Raw genomic sequence first — 19,440 nt, 5'->3', positions numbered from 1 at the left:
GGGCCATGTGCAGCCGTGATCCCCGGCCCAAGTGTGTATGTGCGGCCGCGATCCCCGGCCCATGTGTGCATGCGTGGACACTGTTCCGAGTTACATACAAAATCGGGTTACGAACAGTCTCAAAAACAGAACTCATTCGTAACCCGGGGACTTCCTGTATTACAAACAGCAGGGGTCCCAACACTGATCCTTGTGAGATACCATTAGTCACAGGCATCTAATCGCAAAAGCAACCCTCTACCATCACTATTTCCTATTGCGAAGCCAGTTTTGGATCTGGTTTGCCAACTTGCCCTGGATCCCATAAGCCCTAATCTTTTTGATGTAGTGTCCCAAGTGGGATCTTGTCAAAAGCTTTACTGAAGTCCATGTAAATCATATCTAAGGCCCTATCCTCATTGATACACTTTGTTACCTCTTCAAAGAATTCAGTCAGACAGGATCTGCCCTTGACAAAACCATGTTGGCTGTCTCTGTCTCCCTGCTTTTCCAAGTGATCAATAATCCTCTCCCTCAGAATTCTTTCCAGTATTTTCCCTGCTACTGATGTTGGGATCATAGGTCTATAGTTAGCAGGCTTTTTGTTGCTGCCTTTCTTGAAAAGAGAGACCACATTTGCTGTTCTCAAGTCATTTGGTACCTCACTTGTGTCCAGCGAAGATTTAAAAATCCCAGTCAAAGCCCCAGCAATATCTTCCCTTCCTTCCTTTAGCACCCTGGGATAAATCCCAACAAGTCCTGGGGATTTATCCACCTTTAAGCCTGCTAAGGCATTGAGCATCTCCTTATTTATGGAGACTTGCACTAGACTTTAACCTATCTCTTCACTGAATTGTCCAATTACAAAGTTTCTTTCTTTTATGAATACTAATGAAAAGTATTCATTTAGGACCTTGCCTATACCTTCTGGTTCAGGTACAGATTGCACATGTTATCCTTCTAATGGGCCCTACTTTTTCCCTAGTTATTTTCTTGCCCTTAATGTACTTGTGGAATGTCTTCAGGATTTACCTGAATTCTGTTTGCTGGTGATTATTTTTTGGGATCCCTCCTTGCCTTTTGTAATTTCCTTTTTAAGTTCCTCCTTCCACTTTTACACTCTTGACAGGCATCCCCCGTTATTAGTTCCCTGTACCTGTCTTATGCTTTTTTTTAATCAAACCCTCAGTACCCTCGACATCCACTGTTCGTTATACTTGTTAACCCTGGCTTTTACCCTGACAGCAACATGTTGACCTTGATTATCTTGTAGATTGGGAAACATTCAAAGGAGAAATAGCAGGTATAGATTTGCCTGCAATAGATGCTTCTAATCTACCTTTGCTATGTCCTTCCTTATGTTAATGAAATTAGCCCCCCCCCCCACCCCCCAAAGTTGATTGAGATATTCCCCACTGACACTCCCTCCACTTAACCAGATATATTCCCCAAGATGAGGTCGAGTAATGCCCCTTCCCTCATTGGTCCACCTACATACTGTGTCAAAAAGTCTCCTGGACACCTCAAAAATTCCACCCATTATGAGCCTTTAATATTAAGATGGTCCCAGTTAATAGAGGGGAAAATTGAAATCCACCAGTACGATAACCTGATTTTTGTTTTTGCATCTCCCCAATGCCTGTTACACAATTTCCTATATGTTCCTCTATCTCCTGTTGACTGTTAGGAGCTCTGTTATATATGCCCAGCAAGGTGACAATACCCTTTTCATTTCTAATCTCTACCCAAAATGGCCTCACTCGAGGAGCCTTCTAGGATATTCGTCCAACTGTCAGAACATTGAGCAGCTAAACGAGAACAGGACACAAGGGGCTAAAATGCCGTGAAACATTTGAAATGCCACCCATTCAGCGGACGTACAGTAGCTCAGTTTAGTGAAACAAAACCAGGAAACATATCCTCCCTTGGTATCGAAGTAATGCAATTTCTGACTAACACAGTTCTGAACCCTTTTTCCCTTCCAATTCAGATTAAACCTCACCCAATAGCAGTAGGAAACCCTCCAGCAAAGATGTTGGTCCCACACTGATTAATGTGCATCCTGTCCCGCTTGTACTTGTCCCACTTCCCCCAGAAGTGGTCCCAATGATCCAGGAACCTAAAGTCCATCCTCCTGCACCATCCCTTCAGCCACACAGTGATCTGACCTATCCTTCTATTCCTATACTTACCAGCTCATGGCACTGTAAGTAATCCAGAGATTGCAACCTTTAAACCCTGCTCTTTAAATTGGGTGCCTGGCTCCCTAAGCTTGTGTTGCTGGAGATCATCCTCACTCCTACCTACGTCATTGGTACCTATACGCACCACGGCCTCTGGCTGTTCACCCTCCCCTTTCAGAATGTCTTGCAGCAACTCCAAGACATACTTGACCCTAGCACAGGGAGGCAACACACCAACCTAGAGTCTCTTTTGTGGCCACAGAAGCGCCATTGCAATAGAATTCCCTACCACTATCGTTCTCCCAGTCCTACATCCTTCTGTAGAGCAACCCCCACTGTGGTGCCACAAACTGGGCTGTTGCTGCTGTTCTCAGCTGGGAGGGAAACCCCACCCCTCTAAAGAAAAACAATATCCAACATGGTATACTTATTGGAGAGGGGAATGGCCACAGGGGACTCCTGACTGCCCTGACTGTCACATCTCTTTCTGTACCTATGGAATGATCACCTCGCTAAACATACTGTTCAGTACATTTTCCACATCCCAGATGCTCCATATTGAATCCCTCTGCAGCTCCATCTGTTCTAAGTGGTCTGTCAGGAGCTGCACTGGATTCACTTCCTGCAGGTGTAGTCATCAGTGAGATTGGAATTTTTTTTTATTATTCCAAAATAACCTTTATTCGTTACAAAAAACAAACTACATATAACAATAAAACAGTACAAAACTTTACATTCACGTATGGTTCAATCATTAGTGTTACCCTTTTATTTAGAAACCATAGCACTGATGCCACTTGTGTGGCTCCCTGGGGTGATACCCCTGTCCCATATTCACAGAACTTAAGGGGCTTCCTTGCCTGACCCCGCCCCTCCATCTCCAGTGGCAGAAAAACCCTCAACTGCAGTCCTTCCCCACCGAGCCCTTGCGTTGGCTGCACCCAGCTTCAGTGCGTCCCTCAGCACGTACTCCTGCAACCTGGAATGTGCCAGTCGGCAGCATTCCCCTACGGACATCTCACTGTGCTGGGAGACCAACAAATTTCGGGCAGACCAAAGGAAATCTTTCACTGAGTTGATGACCTTCCAGCAGCAGTTGATGTCTGTCTCCATGTGCATTCCCAGAAACAGCCTGTAGATCAGAGAATCCTCTGTTATGCAGCTGCTGGGGATGAACTGTGACAAGGACCCTGCCATCTTTTGCCGCACCCTCCTCGCAAACCCACAGCCCGCAAAGAGGTGGGCGACAATCTTATCCCCAGCGCAGTCATCCCGGGGGCAGCGCGCGCTGGCAGTGATGTTTTGACCATGCAGGAAGGATCTGACTGGGAGGGCCCCTCTCGCTGCCAGCCAAGCGAGGTCTTGGTGCTTGTGGGTGAATTCTGGCGATGAGGCATTCTGCCAGCTGCAGATCTGTTTCTGGACCATCTGCTCAGGGAACCACCCCACAGTATCCATCGAGTCCTTCTCCTGCAGTGTCCGCAGGATGTTCCATGCTGACCACTGCCTGATAGACTTGTGGTCAAAGGTGTTGGTCTGGAAGAACTTTTCCACGAAGGACAGGTAGCGTGGCAATGTCCAGCTGACTGGGACGTTGCGTGGCAACGGGGCCAGGCCCATCCTTTGCAATACCAGGGACAGATAGACCCTCAGCACGTAGTAACACTTGGTGCCCACGTATTTTGGTTTTGTGCACAGCCTGATGCGACATTGGAAATTTTTTTTATTATTCCAAAATAAACTTTATTCATCATAAAAAAAAACTATATATAACAATCAAACAGTGCAAACCTTTACATTCGTGTACGGATCAATCATTAGTGTTACCTTTTTAGCGACATTGGAAATGTGTCTGTCCTACATCCTGCAGGGGGAGCATAACCTGAAACATCAAATACTAGAGGGTATACCTTTAATGTGAAAGGGGGAAAATTTAAAGGAGACTTATAGTGCAAGTTTCTTTTTACAGAGTGCCAGGAACCTGCTGCCAGGGAAGGTGGTAGAAGTGGATACGATGGCAATACTTAATAGGCTTTTAGACAAGCACATGAACGTGCAGAGAATGATGGATCATGTGCAGGCAGATGAAATTAGTTTAATTTGGCATCATGGCACAGACATCGTGGGCCGAAGAGCCTGTTCCTGTGTTTTACTGTTCTATGTCTGTCTGACTGTTGTGACTAAGACAAATTAAAGTTAATTTGTGCAGTTGATGTGAAAACAATTGTTGTGTTAATTAATGCATAAATGCATGTATTAACAAAACATTAGCAAAGCATAAACAAAACATAGGCAGGATTTTCTGATCAAAGCAAATCACCTGTGCTTGTCAGTAACCCATATGTTGTTTGCATCTGTTGCACCACCAACCCCAACTTCCTGACTCTTCAACAAGAACTTCCTTAAACCTCTGCAGAAGGCTTAGCTGATGTCAATACCGTCATTCTGAAGCATATTAATGCATTAAGAAACTATTAAAATTAACAAACCTTTTAATTTGAATAATTTATAATTGTTTGAAAATGAGCAGTTAACTAATTTCAATTTAAAACAGAAATATTTGCATTTAATTTTTGTATTTCAAAATAATTAAACTTGCAATGAACTTGCAACATTTTTAAATCTTCTGATTTAATTTTAATTGTTCAACAGTCCTTGAATTAACTATTCCAATCAGCAGCTCTCAATTCAGACGTTATGCTGCTCAATGACAAGTTTTAATCTTTAAGGAGAAATCTAGTTACTTGTACAGTTCACACGTGTCCCAGGTGTTTTGCAGGGTGCACTTCACACTTTGGTTTTGTTACTTGCAATATGTTTCAGACTAGAAAACCATAGGAAATCCTTTGGACAAGTAAAGTGCATCATATGGCTCTGAGCGCTACATTTGCTTTGATGTTTTATCATAACAATAAAATAAATGATTTAGTAGTGCATTTGAATCCAGTTATGTGCTGATGCATTTTACATGAATTTATTTTAGGATATGAATATTAATTTAATGCAGTTATTAACTTCCTTTTGTGGCATATAATACAGTTGTTTGCATATCTGAAAATAATTGTGCTGTCAAAGTAAAATTTGTTTGCAACTATTGGACTACGTTTCCTGTAAAGAAAAGATTTAAGTTGGCCAAAGGGTGATAACAGGAGCCAAGAGGTGGTGTTTTCTGAGGAGTGCCACTTTGGAAATTGAGATTCTTGGGCTCATTATTGATTGTCATGGTTTAAGCACCTGGAAGTTTGCAGTGACTATAACCCCACTCATTAACTACAACAATGACATAAGTGTGCTGGTTAACAAATGGCCACAGGTTTCAGAATAGCTTGGGGACCATGGGAGAGAGTACATGAATTTTCAGTCATTGTATTGGAGAGTCTGATGGGGAAGACCCAGAGGAGAAAGACTGTGTCGTACATGTACTGCAAGGTGAATTAACACAACTCCTTCCTGTGTCTTCTCACCACCTCTTCCTTCAACAGTTATTGCTGCTCTGGCCTTCCCTTTATTCTGAGAATTTCTGTAAGGGTATCTGATAAATTTCGCTGCACACAGTCTTTTCAATTGAAATCCAGAGAGAATTTCTTGAATAAATCTACTTGATGATTTTGAAGTTTTGACAAAGACACCAAGGAAGTCTCCTGAATTGTTTAAAGTCTTCTTCAAATCCCTGGCAGCAAATGGACAAGAAAAAGTGATAAAGTCTAAGTCTAACGTCCTCAGATAACATTCCCAGCATATGCTTCAATTCTCATTTATAATATGGTAGTTTGTAGGAAATACGAATTAATATAGAGCTTCTAACAAATCTTTGGCCTCTCGAGATGACACTGGGAAGGCTGCATTTATTATCCAATATCTGTTTCTCAAAGTAGGAATGGTTGATCTTCTACATTGTGGGTTATTAAAGCACCTCAGTGGGAATGGAGTCACCTATAGTTATGACAAATTAGGAATGGGAACAGTTCTTCTCTGAAGGGCTTTAATTGTTTGCACATAAAACAGCATCTATGGAGAGAAATATTTCGAGGCAGTGAACGTCCATGATGAAATGTCATCAATCTGAGACATTATCTTTGTTTCGCTCTCCACAGATGCTGTCTGATGTGCTGTGCATTTTGTTTTTATTTCGGATTTACAGAATCCACAGTGTTGTTTTTGTATTGCTATCAAAAGATTGTTTGCATCTATCATTCTGCAAACCTACAAATGACCCTGAAATAAAAAAAAGCAGAAAATATTGAAAAAACTAAGCAGGTCAAGGGAGCATTGGAGGTCATTTGTCATTTTAGGTCGAAGATCCCTTGTTAGAACTAGAAAAGGTGAGAAATCAAAGTTAGTTGCAAAGAGGGTTAGGGTTTAAACATGCTTGAGAAACCAAATTATGAAGGGTAGGCTATGAGTTGAAATACATGTGGATTGTGTTGGTGTGGCCTGTGGAAGCAAATTTTGGTCAAGACCTTATCAAAGGCAAGAAGGGAATCTAAAGCCACTGAGGGTGAGCAAGGCAAAAGTGAGAGAGACAAATCCCATTGGAAAGGGGAGCTGAATTTCTCTTCCAGGAATGCCAACCTTAAGGAAATGAAAATCAAAAAAGTATATGCAGGAAATCTGAAATAAATTAGAAAATGCTGGGCAGTGAGTATCTGTGGAAAGAGAAACTGAATTAATATTTCCAATTGAAGAACCCCTGTCAGAACCAGAAAAGTGAAAATAGCATGATGGATTTAAGTTGCAAAGATGGTGCAGAGATTCCCTGAATTTGATTTCACAACTTGTCAAGGTGTCTTTTGAATTGAATTACTCATCCAGTAAGGCATCAAATGGGTATGATGGAGTAGTGGTTAAGTTAGTAAACTAGCAGCCGATATTTTGGATCAAGAGTCATGAGTTCAAATCTCATCATGAAAGCTGGGGAACTTAAATTCAAAATTTATTAAATTACTGGAATTACATCACTGTAATGGTAGCCTTGATGGTTGCAAAAGCTCATCTGGTTCACTAATATTCTTAAGGGAAGAAAACCTGCTGGTCTGAACTCTATTTGACTCCAGAGCCATGGATGTGATTGACACGTAGTTCCCTCCTCAGTGAAAGTGCAGTTAGGGAAGGGCAATACATGGCCACATTGCCAATGCAGTCTACATTCCAATGAACAAGTACATAAAAAGAAATTAACACTGTTAACTCTTCACATCTCATATTGATATCTTGTAAACTTTTCTTGTTTTTCCTCCTCCTTTTTTTTAACTTTGTTCTACTGCCATCTCGTTTGCCATCTGACTGACAATTCAACTGTGAAGCATATTAGTCAAAGCTTAATTCAGAGTATGCTCTATCACTTAGGTAGCTCTTATGCTTAGAACAAGACTGGCGGAGCCCATTTGGCTATTGAGACTCTCGGGAGCAATCCCATCCGTCCCATTCCCCTTTTCCTTATTCTCCTGTATCCTTGCAACATATTGTCTTGATGCATGTCCACTTAACCCTCCTTTGATTCCTATTGCTATTAGTCTATGACAAGGGGTAATTTACAGTGGTCAATTCACCTACCAGTACACCTTGGGAGGAAACTGGAGCACACAAAGAGAATATACAAACACTACCCAGACACTATCTGAAGTCAGAATTGAACCCAGGTAACTGGAGCTATGAGGCTGCACCACTGACTGCTGTATCATTGTACCACTGAGAACCAAGAACTCTGGAAAAAGTTTCCCTGCGGACTCATCCTGAAGTTCCAAGATCCATTGCAATACCTCCACTTGCTGATCCTGGAGTTGGCAAACTCTGCCTAGATCTAGAATAAAATCAAAAATAAAACTATTCCAATCTGTATGATGCCACACCCATCTACAGAGCCATTGAGGGAATCCTGATAACTTCCTTGTTATTACATGCTTTGCATTTAAACTATTGTTACTGTAATAAAATTTTTGCTTGATTTAGGTTCAAGGAGCAAGTCTAAAAAGTTGGAAGGAAGTAGCCTCACTTTTCAATAAAGATGATGAACACAAACTGCTGACTGACAATGAACCTAAATGGTGAGTAGGGGCAGACTCATTGCGAGGAATTATTGCTGTGTGATTATAGCTATTGTAACTAATCTACTAAAATTTTAAAAAATTTAAACGTTATCTGTGAAGGAGCAGCAGAGTTATGAAACGGGCTTTGAAGGTATAGAAATGTAGAAGAACTGGGGAAAATAAAGCAAGGAAACATTCAAATTGGAAATGTGGGATTGGAACCAGGAGCACAATAATTGTATCTGCAAATGGGAGAGTTCTTTTGTTTGTGACTTCGCAGTGTTGCAACTATTTCCTGTGTTTATTTTGGGAAACAAAACTTCCCTGCACTCTTAATGATGTCTACTGTTTGTTGGTTGTTTTCAGCTGCCTGTCAAAAGCTGCAAAACAAAGGTATTCATTTGGCATCTGTAGCTGTAGGAAAGTCTGCTTACATAGTCAATATTTAACAGATGTTTTGAGTACCAGTTCAATATCCCAACTCGAGCTTTTGCCAACACAATGACATTCACTAGACAGGGTATTTTGTGCAAAATAATTCAACCATGTTCATCTGTCCTAGTCTCCAAACTGTTTCTGCTGCTGACAACTAAAATCACCTAAACATCAAATTTACTGAATGTAGACGAGCTGCTCCATCTCCCCCTGCAAATTACTGATGAACACAATCTCATTACCCCCTTCCCTACTTATTAGCAATTGAAGTAATTTTAATAGTTTGACTTTTTTCCACTGTAATAACATAAAATATGTTGAATTTGACACCTACCAATATTCCAATCTAATAACAAACAGCAGAATGTAAAGCATCCTGATTCCCACAAATTCAGATCTGATAACAATAGATAAGGTCAAACTTTCAGATATAAGAAACTGCAGATGCTGAAATCTGGAGCAAAAATCAAACTGCTGGAGGGACCCAGTGAGTCGCACAGGGGATGGTTGATATTTTAGTTCATGACCCTGCATCGGGATAGATTTGCACCCTTACCCAGCCCAAAGCCCATTGCTAACAGTGCATTAAAAATCCTATCAACCTGCTCACATTCACTGTTGTATTTGGTAGTAAATAGATCCAAACATTTTGATGCTCCTAATGTGGAAATACCTGCATCCTGATGCAGGTATTCCTGGTCCTGTTGATACCATTTCTTTTATCAGATCAGGCTGGGCCCATGATGTCCGTACTTGGAGACTAGTTCAGGAAATGCTCTGAAGGTTTTTCTCTGAATCATTATTGCCTTGCATTGTGAGTTTGTGTGATTACACATTGTATGCAATGAAATGATGGCCTGTTGACAGCTAATGAAATGAATCGGGTGATTCCACTTGAGGCTCATGGAAATTGCTATCCCACAGTGGACATGTGAACACAATAATGAGCCGCAAAAAATTCTGTAAATGAATGAGCCATTCGAGCAGAATTTCCTATCCAGGTACCTGTGTGTATTAGGTTGCATCAATATAGGGTATGAAGAAACCTGTCAGGAGGTGTGCCATATGATCAGGAAAACTCCCATCAACTGTTGCTATGCTGGAGCTTCATTGACAAAGGGAAGACTAAGTGCAACAAAAAAAATCTTCATAGCTTTACACTTGCATTCCAGATGCCTTCCAGCTGGAGTGGAATACTTATTTCTGCAGTTGGATACATCTTTGAGGCAATTCTGTTACCTGAATTGTTAATGTACGGATACTGATGCAGACTCCAGTATCTGCCCAGTTTGATGTAGTAGATTGTTTACTATTGTCACGTGTATGGAAGTACAGTGAAAAACTTGTCTTGCATACAGATCTATTCATTACAATGGTGCATTGAGGCAGTACGAGGTAAAAACAATAACAGAATGTGAAATAAAGAGAGTTACAGAGAAAGTGCAGTGCAAGTAGATAATAAGGTGCAAGGTCATAACGAGGTAGATTGTGGTCAAGAGTCTGTCTTATCAGGCTAGGGGACCTTTCAGTAGTCTTATAGCAGCAGGATAGAAGCTGTCCTTGAGCCTGGTGGTACATGCCTTCAGGCTTTTTTACCTTCTGCCGGATGGAAGGAGGGAGAAGAGAGAATGTCTGGGGAGGGTGGGGTCTATGATTATGCTGGCTGCTTTACCGAGGCAGCGAGAAGTGTAGACAGAGTCCATGGAAGGGAGGCTGGTTTCCATGATGTGCTGAGCTGTGTCCACAACACACTGCAGTTTCCTGCAGTCTCAGGCAGAGCAGTTGCCATACCAAGCTGTGATGCATCTGGATAGGATGCTTTCTATGGTGCATTGATTACAAATTGGTGAGGTCAAGGGGGACATGCCAAATTTCTTTAGCCTCCTGAGGAAGTAGAGGCACTGTGAGCTTTCTTTGCCATGGCGTCTATGTAGTTGGACCAGGACAGACTATTGGTGATGCTCACTCCTAGGAACTTGAAGCTGTCAGCCCTCTCATCACCACTGATGTAAACAGGAACATTTGCACCGCGGCCCCCCCCCCCCCCCTCCTATCTCCTTCGTCTACTCCGACTCAGCATTATTTTAGATATGGCCCACTACGGTGGTATCTTGTCGATGGAGTAAGAGCAGAATCTGGCCACACAGGCGGAACTGATTTGAATAAACGATAGTCTAACGTAGGTGTCTTCACTGTCCATAAGCTCCAGAGAGTGTAGGGCCAAGGAGTTGGCGTCTGCTCTAGACCTGTTTTGGCGGTAGGCGAATTGCGGTGGGTTGAAGTTGGGTCAGTCTGTCTCCATTCACTGACAGCAGGCAACATAAATGACGATCAGATACAAGTTGGTCCATGATGACTGTGCTGTTCTGGTGCAGGCTTCAGTTGTTTTATCATCATGGCATCTTGTGAAGACCACAGGCTAAACCATGAGGGCTCTTCAGCATCTAAAACATAAGAGGAAAATGTTTCTCCTATTCATCCCTGTGTAATTGGCTGCCTAGGGTTTAAACAGTTTTATAACACACTTGACTGAATCCCTTCATTCTCCTGCTGACCCAGACTGTTCACTGTTTCAGCATTTAACTCTGAACCGAGTTTGCAAACTCATATCTTCCATCCCTCACAGAACATTTAACAGTACGGCACCAGAACAGGCTCTTCGGCCCACAGTGTCTGTGCTGACTATGATGCCAATTTATACTAATCCCATCTGCCTGCATGTGGTCTATGTCCCTCTATTCCCTGCCTGTCCATGTGCCTGTCTAAATCCCTCTTAAGTGTTGCTGTCATATTCGCTTTCACCACCCCTCCTGGCAGTGCGTTCCTAGTACCCAACACTCTGTGTAAAAACAAAAAACTTGGCTGCATTGAATCTCCTTTAAGCTTTCCCTTCTCACCTTAAATCTACGCCCTCTAGTGTTTGACATTTCAACCCAGGAAAAAGACTCTGAATCTCTACCCTATCTATGCCTCTCATAATTTTATATACTTCACCCCTCCGCCTCTGACGTTCCAGAGAAAACAATCCAAGTTTGTCCAGCCTCTCCTTATAGCTAATACTCTCCAATCCAACGTCCTGGTGAACCTCTTCTTCACTTTCTCTCATCGTTCCTGTGATGCGGTGACCAGAAATGCATACAGTACTCCAAATGTGGCCTGACCAAAGCTTTATACAGCTGCAAGGTGTCTTGCCAACTTATATATTCAATACTGATAAAGATGAGTATGCTGTATGACTTCTTTACCTCCCTGTTTACTGGTGTTTCCACTTCAAGGAGCAATGGGCTTGTATTCCAAGGTCCCTTTGTAACATCAGTGCTCCAAAGGGTCCTGCTATTTACTGCATCCTCTTGCATTTGACCTCTCAAAGTGCAACATCTCACATTTGTCCAAATTAAACCCCATTTGCCATTCCGATGCCCATATTTCCACTGGTCTATATCTCACTTTCCTCACTGTCCACATCTCTGCCAACTTCTGTGTCGTCTGCCATGACCAGCCTCTTGAAATACTTCATGATGGTCATAGTCACTAAGGCACAATACCTTGTCTTCCTTAGGTACCAGGATGATAGTGATCATCTTAAAGCAGGTGGGAACTTCAGATTGAAGCAGAGAGAGGTTAAAATATGTCTGCAAATACCCTCGTCAGCTGATGTGCACAGTATCTAAGGACACGGCTAGGGACAGATGCTTTCTGCGGGTTTACTCACCGGAAGACTGATCTTGCATCTGCAACGGTGACTGGTGACTGTGGGTTTAGGTGCATTGGAGGCTGTCAGGGTAGGTGGTGACATCCAATCCCCTTCTGTTCAAAATGCTGCCCAACTTCGTTTCGTAACCCATTATAGCATGCAAGTCCTGCCACATCTGATGGCTGGGACTCAGTTTGGGACTGGTATTGTCTCTTGGGATCCCTGATAGGTTTACAGAGGTCGTATCTCGACTTCTGATTTGAATGCTGCAGTCCTAGACCTCACTAGGGAGTGGATCTCCCAGTTCATCCATGGTTTCCAGTTTGGGAAAACCTAGGATGTCCTCTTTCATACACAGTCCTCTTTCATACACAGTCCTCAACACACTTGCTGATAAAGTCCATGACAGTGGTGATATACTCAACTAAGCTGGCTGCTGAGTCTTTGAACATGGGGCAGTCTACTGACTCAAAGCAGTCGCATAGAAACCCATCTATTTCCTCAGACCAGCACTGTTATGACCTTCTGTATTGGATCCTCACATTTCAGCTCCTGTTTATACTCAGGGAGAAGGAGCACAGCCTGGTGGTCTGATTTACCAAAGTAAGGGTGGGGGGGTTGGGGGTGTGCCTTGGTAGGCGTCTTTGATAGTTGTGCAGCAATCATCAAGGATGTTTGGGGCTCCTGGTGGGGCAGGAGATGTGCTGGTAGTATTTTGGTAACATACTCTTGAAGTTGGTCTGGTTGAAGTCACCGGCAACGATGAAGAGGGTCTCAGGGTTCAAGGCTCTCGACCACGGAGTATATGTCATTGAGTGCAGGCTTCACGTCCGCCTAGGGTGGGATGTAGACTGCCGTCAGGATAGCTGAAGTGAGCTCCCATGGAAGGTGGGGTGGGCAACACTCCACCATTAGATATTCCAAGTTGGGTGAGTAGGAACTCGCCAGGACTGTTGTGTCCAAACACCAAGACGAATTGATTAGGAAGTTCTTGGTTACTCGGGAGAACTGAGGCTTGTGTGTTTGAAGAGGGCCCTTAGCAGGGTCTTTTAATCTTAACAGTCAAACATCTGATGGTAACCTGTTGTTCAAGGTTAAAAGATTAAATGATTTTTTTTTCTTTAAGTTGACTTCACCTCTGCTGAAATTGTAACCCTTAAAATTAACCCAGTGCCCACAGGAAACCTACTGTTGTGTTCGATGGACTTTAGTGCAGAGCAAAAGCAAACTTGTGTAATGCTGGTGTTTTAGTGATTTGGTCCATTCTGCAATGGGCAGCTGAAGTTAGACTTGCTCCTGTTGAAACACATTTGACATCAAGCTCATTGTACATGTAAACAGTAGTTTTCCAGCTGCTGATTCCCCTAAGTGTCCTGGGTTATAGTGCAGCCTGTGCAAAGCTGAATTGCTGAGATGACACATGAAATGGTCTCTGCATTGCTAAAGTTTTACACTGGCAATCTAGTGTTTTCAGATGTGCACAACATTTTGTATCAATGCAAAGGCAAAATTGTCCATCAGTGCAGAACGTACAGCATTCCCTAATGTGTCAGTAACATGAAAAATGTTTTGCACTGATATTTTGTTCTGAATGCTGCAATTAAATAAAGGTGAGGATTTCCTTTTTGGCTTTAATTATAATATGCTACATGAGCTTGTAAAATTCCCAAGGCTCAGACTCCAGTAAACATGCCTCCAGAGCTGCTCTGTATAAGGTCTGTTATGTTGCAATTTTAGAGCAATGAGTTACAACTGTTTCTGTTAAAACTGGTGTGGAAACTTAGTTTTACATGAGGAATTTGTGTTGAATAATTGTTACGTACGTACATAATCATTGTTGGGTGAAGATTTTTTAAATGTATGCTGATGGTACATTACTCAGCACAAAGTTGTAATAATTGCGTTAATGTCAGATGGATTTGGATAAACATTGAGTCTTAATGATTTAATTTGAGTGAAAGTGACATGAAACCCTGCCTCACACCTTTAAACTCAGTTTACTGAAGGAACCCAACTTGAGAGCTTTTAAAACTTTGCATGGAATGTTCTCCAAGAAAGAAGGATATAGTTTTCTTCCAGCATTAAGAATTAACAGCATGGGGCATGTGTTTAAGAACTTGTACGGTGCTCTGTATGTAGATGAAGGCACAGTCTGTAGTATAACTCTGGACAGGCAACTCTATATTCCACTCTGCAGGTCTGTGGTTGCAATATAACTGCAATTTAGTTTATTATAAAGTCCTTCCAATTATCTTTTAGATAGAGAAGTTTCTGTTTTAACAAGAAAGAATTTGTCTTCTGGGCTTATATTGGGCTTTCTTGTGTGTGAAAACATAATAAGAAAATGATCTTGCTTTTTATTCAATGATTACTTGCTGCTGTTGCAAATATCAACCCTGACAATAGCAGGTGTGGGCAAAATATGTTTTTAAAGAAGGCCCATTGGGAGAAGTGAGTTTGTCCTGTATCCCAGCTAAGTCTGTGCAACAGTAATAATACCCTTTATTATTTTTACTGTCAGAGTGCAATGAATGACTCAGCACAATTGTGGACAGTATGCTTTGAACAAATATAAACTTCACAAGCAGAAGTGTATATTCAGATGAGTGGGCTCTAATGTATTTTTTGGGTCCATAACTCTACTGAGTTCAAAACCATGTAGGTGAAGCCTGAAATGTGTGGCCTTGCATGCAGTCTGGAAATCTGCTGAGTACATCAGTACCATAGGCCTTGACTATTGAGATAGTGGGAGAGGGTGAATGGGGCACCACTGACGATGGGTTAAACATTTAATGCAGCATGACTGATGTGACTTCAGCTGTATCACCACCAAGAATTTGGGAAATTTTAACCAATACATGTTTTGATGTACAAGTCGCACCAGCGCACAAGTTCTTGCCCTCCACCTCCCACTCCCACCCCCACCCCCAATCCCATGCACACCCTTTTTGGCCTGTCCAAAAATTCCCAGAAAGTCAACATGCACCAAAAATTATGCTAAGGGCATCTTTGTAATCGGTTTTATTATTGTCACATGTACCGAGATACATTGAAAAGCTTTGTTTGCGTAGCATCCAGATAGAACATTCCATACATAAGTACATCAAGGTAGCATAAAAGGAAAAGCAATACAGAATATAATGTTACAGTTACAGAGAATATGCAGTGCAGGTAGACAAAGTGCAAGGGCCATCACATGGTAGACCGAGAGATCAAGAGTTCATCTTTATCGTAGAAGAGGTCCGTTCAAGAGTCTTATAACAGTGGTATAAAAGCCGTCCTTGAGCCTGGTGGTAGGTGCTCTCAAGCTTTTGTATCTTCTGGCTGATGGGAGGAGGGAGAAGAGCGAACGTCTGGGTGGGAGGGGTCTTTGATTATGTTGGCTGTTTTCCTGAGGCAGCAGGAAGTGTAAACAGAGTCTATGGTAGGAAGGCTTGTTTTCATGTTAGACTGGGCTGCGTTCGCAACTATGCAATTCCTTGCTGTCTTGGGCAGGGCAGTTGCAGTACTGAGCTGTAATGCATCTGGATAGGATGCTTTATGTAGTGCATCCGTAAAAATTGGTGAGGGTCATTGGGGACATACCAAATATCCCTATCCTACCAAGGAAGTAGAGGTGCTGATGTGCCGCCTTGGCTATAGTGCGTATGTGGCTGGACCAGGACAAGTTATTGGTGATGTTTGCACCTAGGAACTTGAAGCACTCCACCATCTCCATTTCAGCACCATTGATACAGACAGGGGCATGTACTCTCCCCTGTTTCCTGAAGTCAATGTCCAGCTCTTTTGTTTTGCCGACATTAAGGGAATGATTGTTGTCCTGATATCACGCCACTAGGCTATTTCTCTTTCCTGTGCTCCATTTCATCATTGCTTTGTGCCTCAATTCTTGATGTCTTTATCCTGCACTTGGAAAAGAATTCGGAAGATCAGATAGTAAGCTTTGGAAGTATCTATTTGGGGTCCAAGTTCATGGCAACACAAGTGGATAGGGTGGTAAAGGAATACATACATCCTGCTTGCCTTCATTGGTTGGGACATTGAGTTTAAAAGTTGGCAAGTCATGTTGCAGCTGTGGTTCAACTATGGTTCAACCAGATTTGGAGTATTGAGTGCAATTCTAGTCCCAACAGTTTAGGAAGGATATGGAGGCTTTAGAGAGGGTGCAGAAGTGCTTCACCAGGATGTTGCCTGGATTGAATTGGATTAGCAAGAAGGAGAACTTGGACAAACTTGGATTGTTTTCTTTGGAGTGTTGGAGGCTGAGCGGTGACCTGATAGAAGTATATAAACTATGAGAAGCATAGATGGGGTCGGTCTTTTCTCCAGGGTGGAGATGTTGTATTGTGGAGGGTCGTGGCTGTCACGTGACAGCACTGCCCACTACCTGCTCGGAAGACACACCACTGCCAATCAAGGTTTGGCCCCGCCCCACCCATCAGTGCACAGCTGACCATTGGCCCCTTTAAGTACCTTTGTACTTGGCCTTGGGCCATTGGCTTTTGTAATCGATTAGTCTTTGCTGGCACTGAGCCATTAGCCCCCTGTAAATTACCTGGGCTGGATCCCCCAGCACTCCAGCACTATAAAGGGCGCCACGTGTGCTCAGCTCGCTCTCTTTGCCATCTTCGAGGTTCCACCCTGCTTCACTCCAGGCCGAGTACTGTGGAACGGTGCTGGAGAAATCGTTGGTGTGGTGTGCACTGTTAAAGGGTTGGGAGCGCTTTAGTTAGCATCCCTAGGAGCATAGCCACACTGCCAGGAGATGTGATGGAAACAGATAAGATAACAACATTTAAGAGGCATTTATACAGACACGTGAACTGCCTAGATTGGCATCATGGTTGGCACACATGTGGTGGTCTGAAGGTCCTGATCCTGTTTTGAGTGCAAGTACTGTTCAAAAGCTGTCATTTGAAAATTGTCTAGCTTTACATTTGTTTATGCCTAAATCTCACTTTAATTGTTAATTGACATTTTAAAATGTTTTCGAGGAAAAATGTCATCATTGTGAGTCAGATGTGCTTTGGGTTCCTAAGCCATGGTTATCAATGAGTAATTTTTAAGAAGTGTGTGCTTTATCAAGCAACACAAAATTGAGATGTGTGTTGGAAAAAATGCAATAAAAAGATATTTATTGTGGGAAGCCTTGCATTAAAGAACTTTCCTTTTGAACGAATATAGTAACTTTTCTGTAAGATTCCAGAAAGGATAGTTTTCGATGCATTTCACCCAGAATTGATCACAAAAGTCATATATCTCCCCAATAAAGAGCAAACCCTGATGAGTCCTGACAAAATTTCATGGCATTTGGCCATGATGCAAAGAGTGATTTGACAGTACTAATTGACACACTTCAATCTGAGCTTGAGAGGTCTGACCTCTACATCAGATATTTTAAATGTAACACAGAACAGTACAGCATTGGACAGGCTATTTGGCCCACAATGTTGTGACAATCTTAATGCTGATCTATACCAATTGCCCTCCTCCTCATTATCCCTCAATTCCCTTCATATTCATGTGTCTATCTAAAAGCCTCTTAATCTCCACCAAACTGCTTGATTCCACTACTACCCCTGGTAACCCATTCCAGGCACCTACCACAATCTGTGTAAAAAGTTTGACCCCCCCCCCCCCCCCCCCAACGTTGCCTTTAAACCCCCCCCCCCCCCCACCTACCTACCTTAAAAACATGTCCACATTTCCACCCTGGGGAATGGATTCTGACTGTCTACCCTATCTATGCCTCTCATAATTTTAAAAAACCTCTATCAGGTCTCCCCTCAGCTTCCCAGACTCGAAGGAGAACAGCCCAAGTTTGTCCAACCTGTCCTTGTACCTCATGCCCTCTAATCCAGGCAACATCCTGGTAAATCTCTTCTGCACCTTTTCCACAGTCTTCACATCCTTCCTATAATGGGGCAACCAGAACTGCACATGTTACTCAAAGTGTGGTCGGACAAAAGTATTATATAGCGGCAGCGTGACTTCCTTACTCTTGTACTCAGCACCCCTACCAATGAAGGCAAGCATTCCATATGCCGCCTTTACCACCTTATCCATTTGCATAGCCACTTTCAGTGAACTATGGACCTAGACCCCAAGAGCTATTAAGGGGCTTACCATTAACTGTTTACTTTCTGCTCTCATTTGACCTGCCAAAGTGCAACACCTCATACTTGCCTGGATTAAACTCCATCTGCCACTGCTCTGCCCAAACCTGTAACTTGTCTGTATCTCGCTGTATTCTTTGATAGTCCTTTACATAGTCCACAACTCCACCAATCTTCATCCGCAAACTTGCTAATCCACCCAAACATTTTCATCCAAATCATTGATATACATCACAAACAACAGAGGTCCCAGCATCAGTCTTTGTGGAACACCACTGGTCACGGACTTCCAGCCAGAATAACAGCCTCCCCCTCCCGTCTCTTCTATGGGTAAGCCAGTTCTGAATCCAAACTTGCAATTTACCCTGGATCATATGCATCTTTATCTTCTGAATCAACCTCTCCCTGCTTCAATCTGAGGTCTCCAGCTGCTTTAAGAAGACACCTATATCCTGGTACCCAAGGAAAGCAAAGTAACGTGCCTTAATGACTACCGCCCAGTGGCTCTGACATCCACGATTATGAAGTATTTCGAGAGGCTGATCATGGCATGTGTTAACTCCAGCCTCCTGGACAACCTTGACCCACTGCAATTCACTTACTGCCGAAACAGGTCTATGGCAGATGCCAACTCCCTGGCCCTATGCTCATCTTTGGAGCATCTGGACAATAAGGACACCTATGTTAGACTATTGTTTATTGACTACAGCTCTGCCTTCAATACCATATTTCCAAGCAAACTCATCACCAAACTCTGAGACACAGGCCTCAACACCTCCCTTTGCAACAGGATCCTTGACTTGCTGATCAACAGACCACAATCAGTAAGGATAGGCGGCAACAGCTCCGCCACGATTATTTTCAATACTGGTGCCTCACAAGATTGCGTCCTCAGCACCCTACGCTACTCCCTATACACTCACAACTGTGTGGCCAGATTCTGCTCTAACTCCATCTACAAGTTTGCAATTGATACCACTATAGTGGGCTGAATCGCAAATAATGAT

The 19,440-nt window shown here is 42.8% G+C and overlaps 1 protein-coding gene across 1 annotated transcript in view; it reads left to right on the top strand.

Annotated features, from left to right (window-relative positions):
* The window catches only part of LOC127575098 (testis development-related protein-like), a 122,457-nt gene that overhangs the window by 89,825 nt on the left and 13,192 nt on the right, over positions 1–19,440 (top strand). Inside the window, exon 4 of the mRNA XM_052024751.1 lies at positions 8,112–8,206. Within this exon, the coding sequence (XP_051880711.1) occupies positions 8,112–8,206 (95 nt within the window). The remainder of the gene's footprint in view (positions 1–8,111; positions 8,207–19,440) is intronic.

The sequence above is a fragment of the Pristis pectinata genome, chromosome 10 (genome assembly GCF_009764475.1).
Source record: "Pristis pectinata isolate sPriPec2 chromosome 10, sPriPec2.1.pri, whole genome shotgun sequence".
Lineage (NCBI taxonomy): Eukaryota > Metazoa > Chordata > Chondrichthyes > Rhinopristiformes > Pristidae > Pristis > Pristis pectinata.
This window is presented reverse-complemented; position numbering and strand designations above follow the sequence as displayed.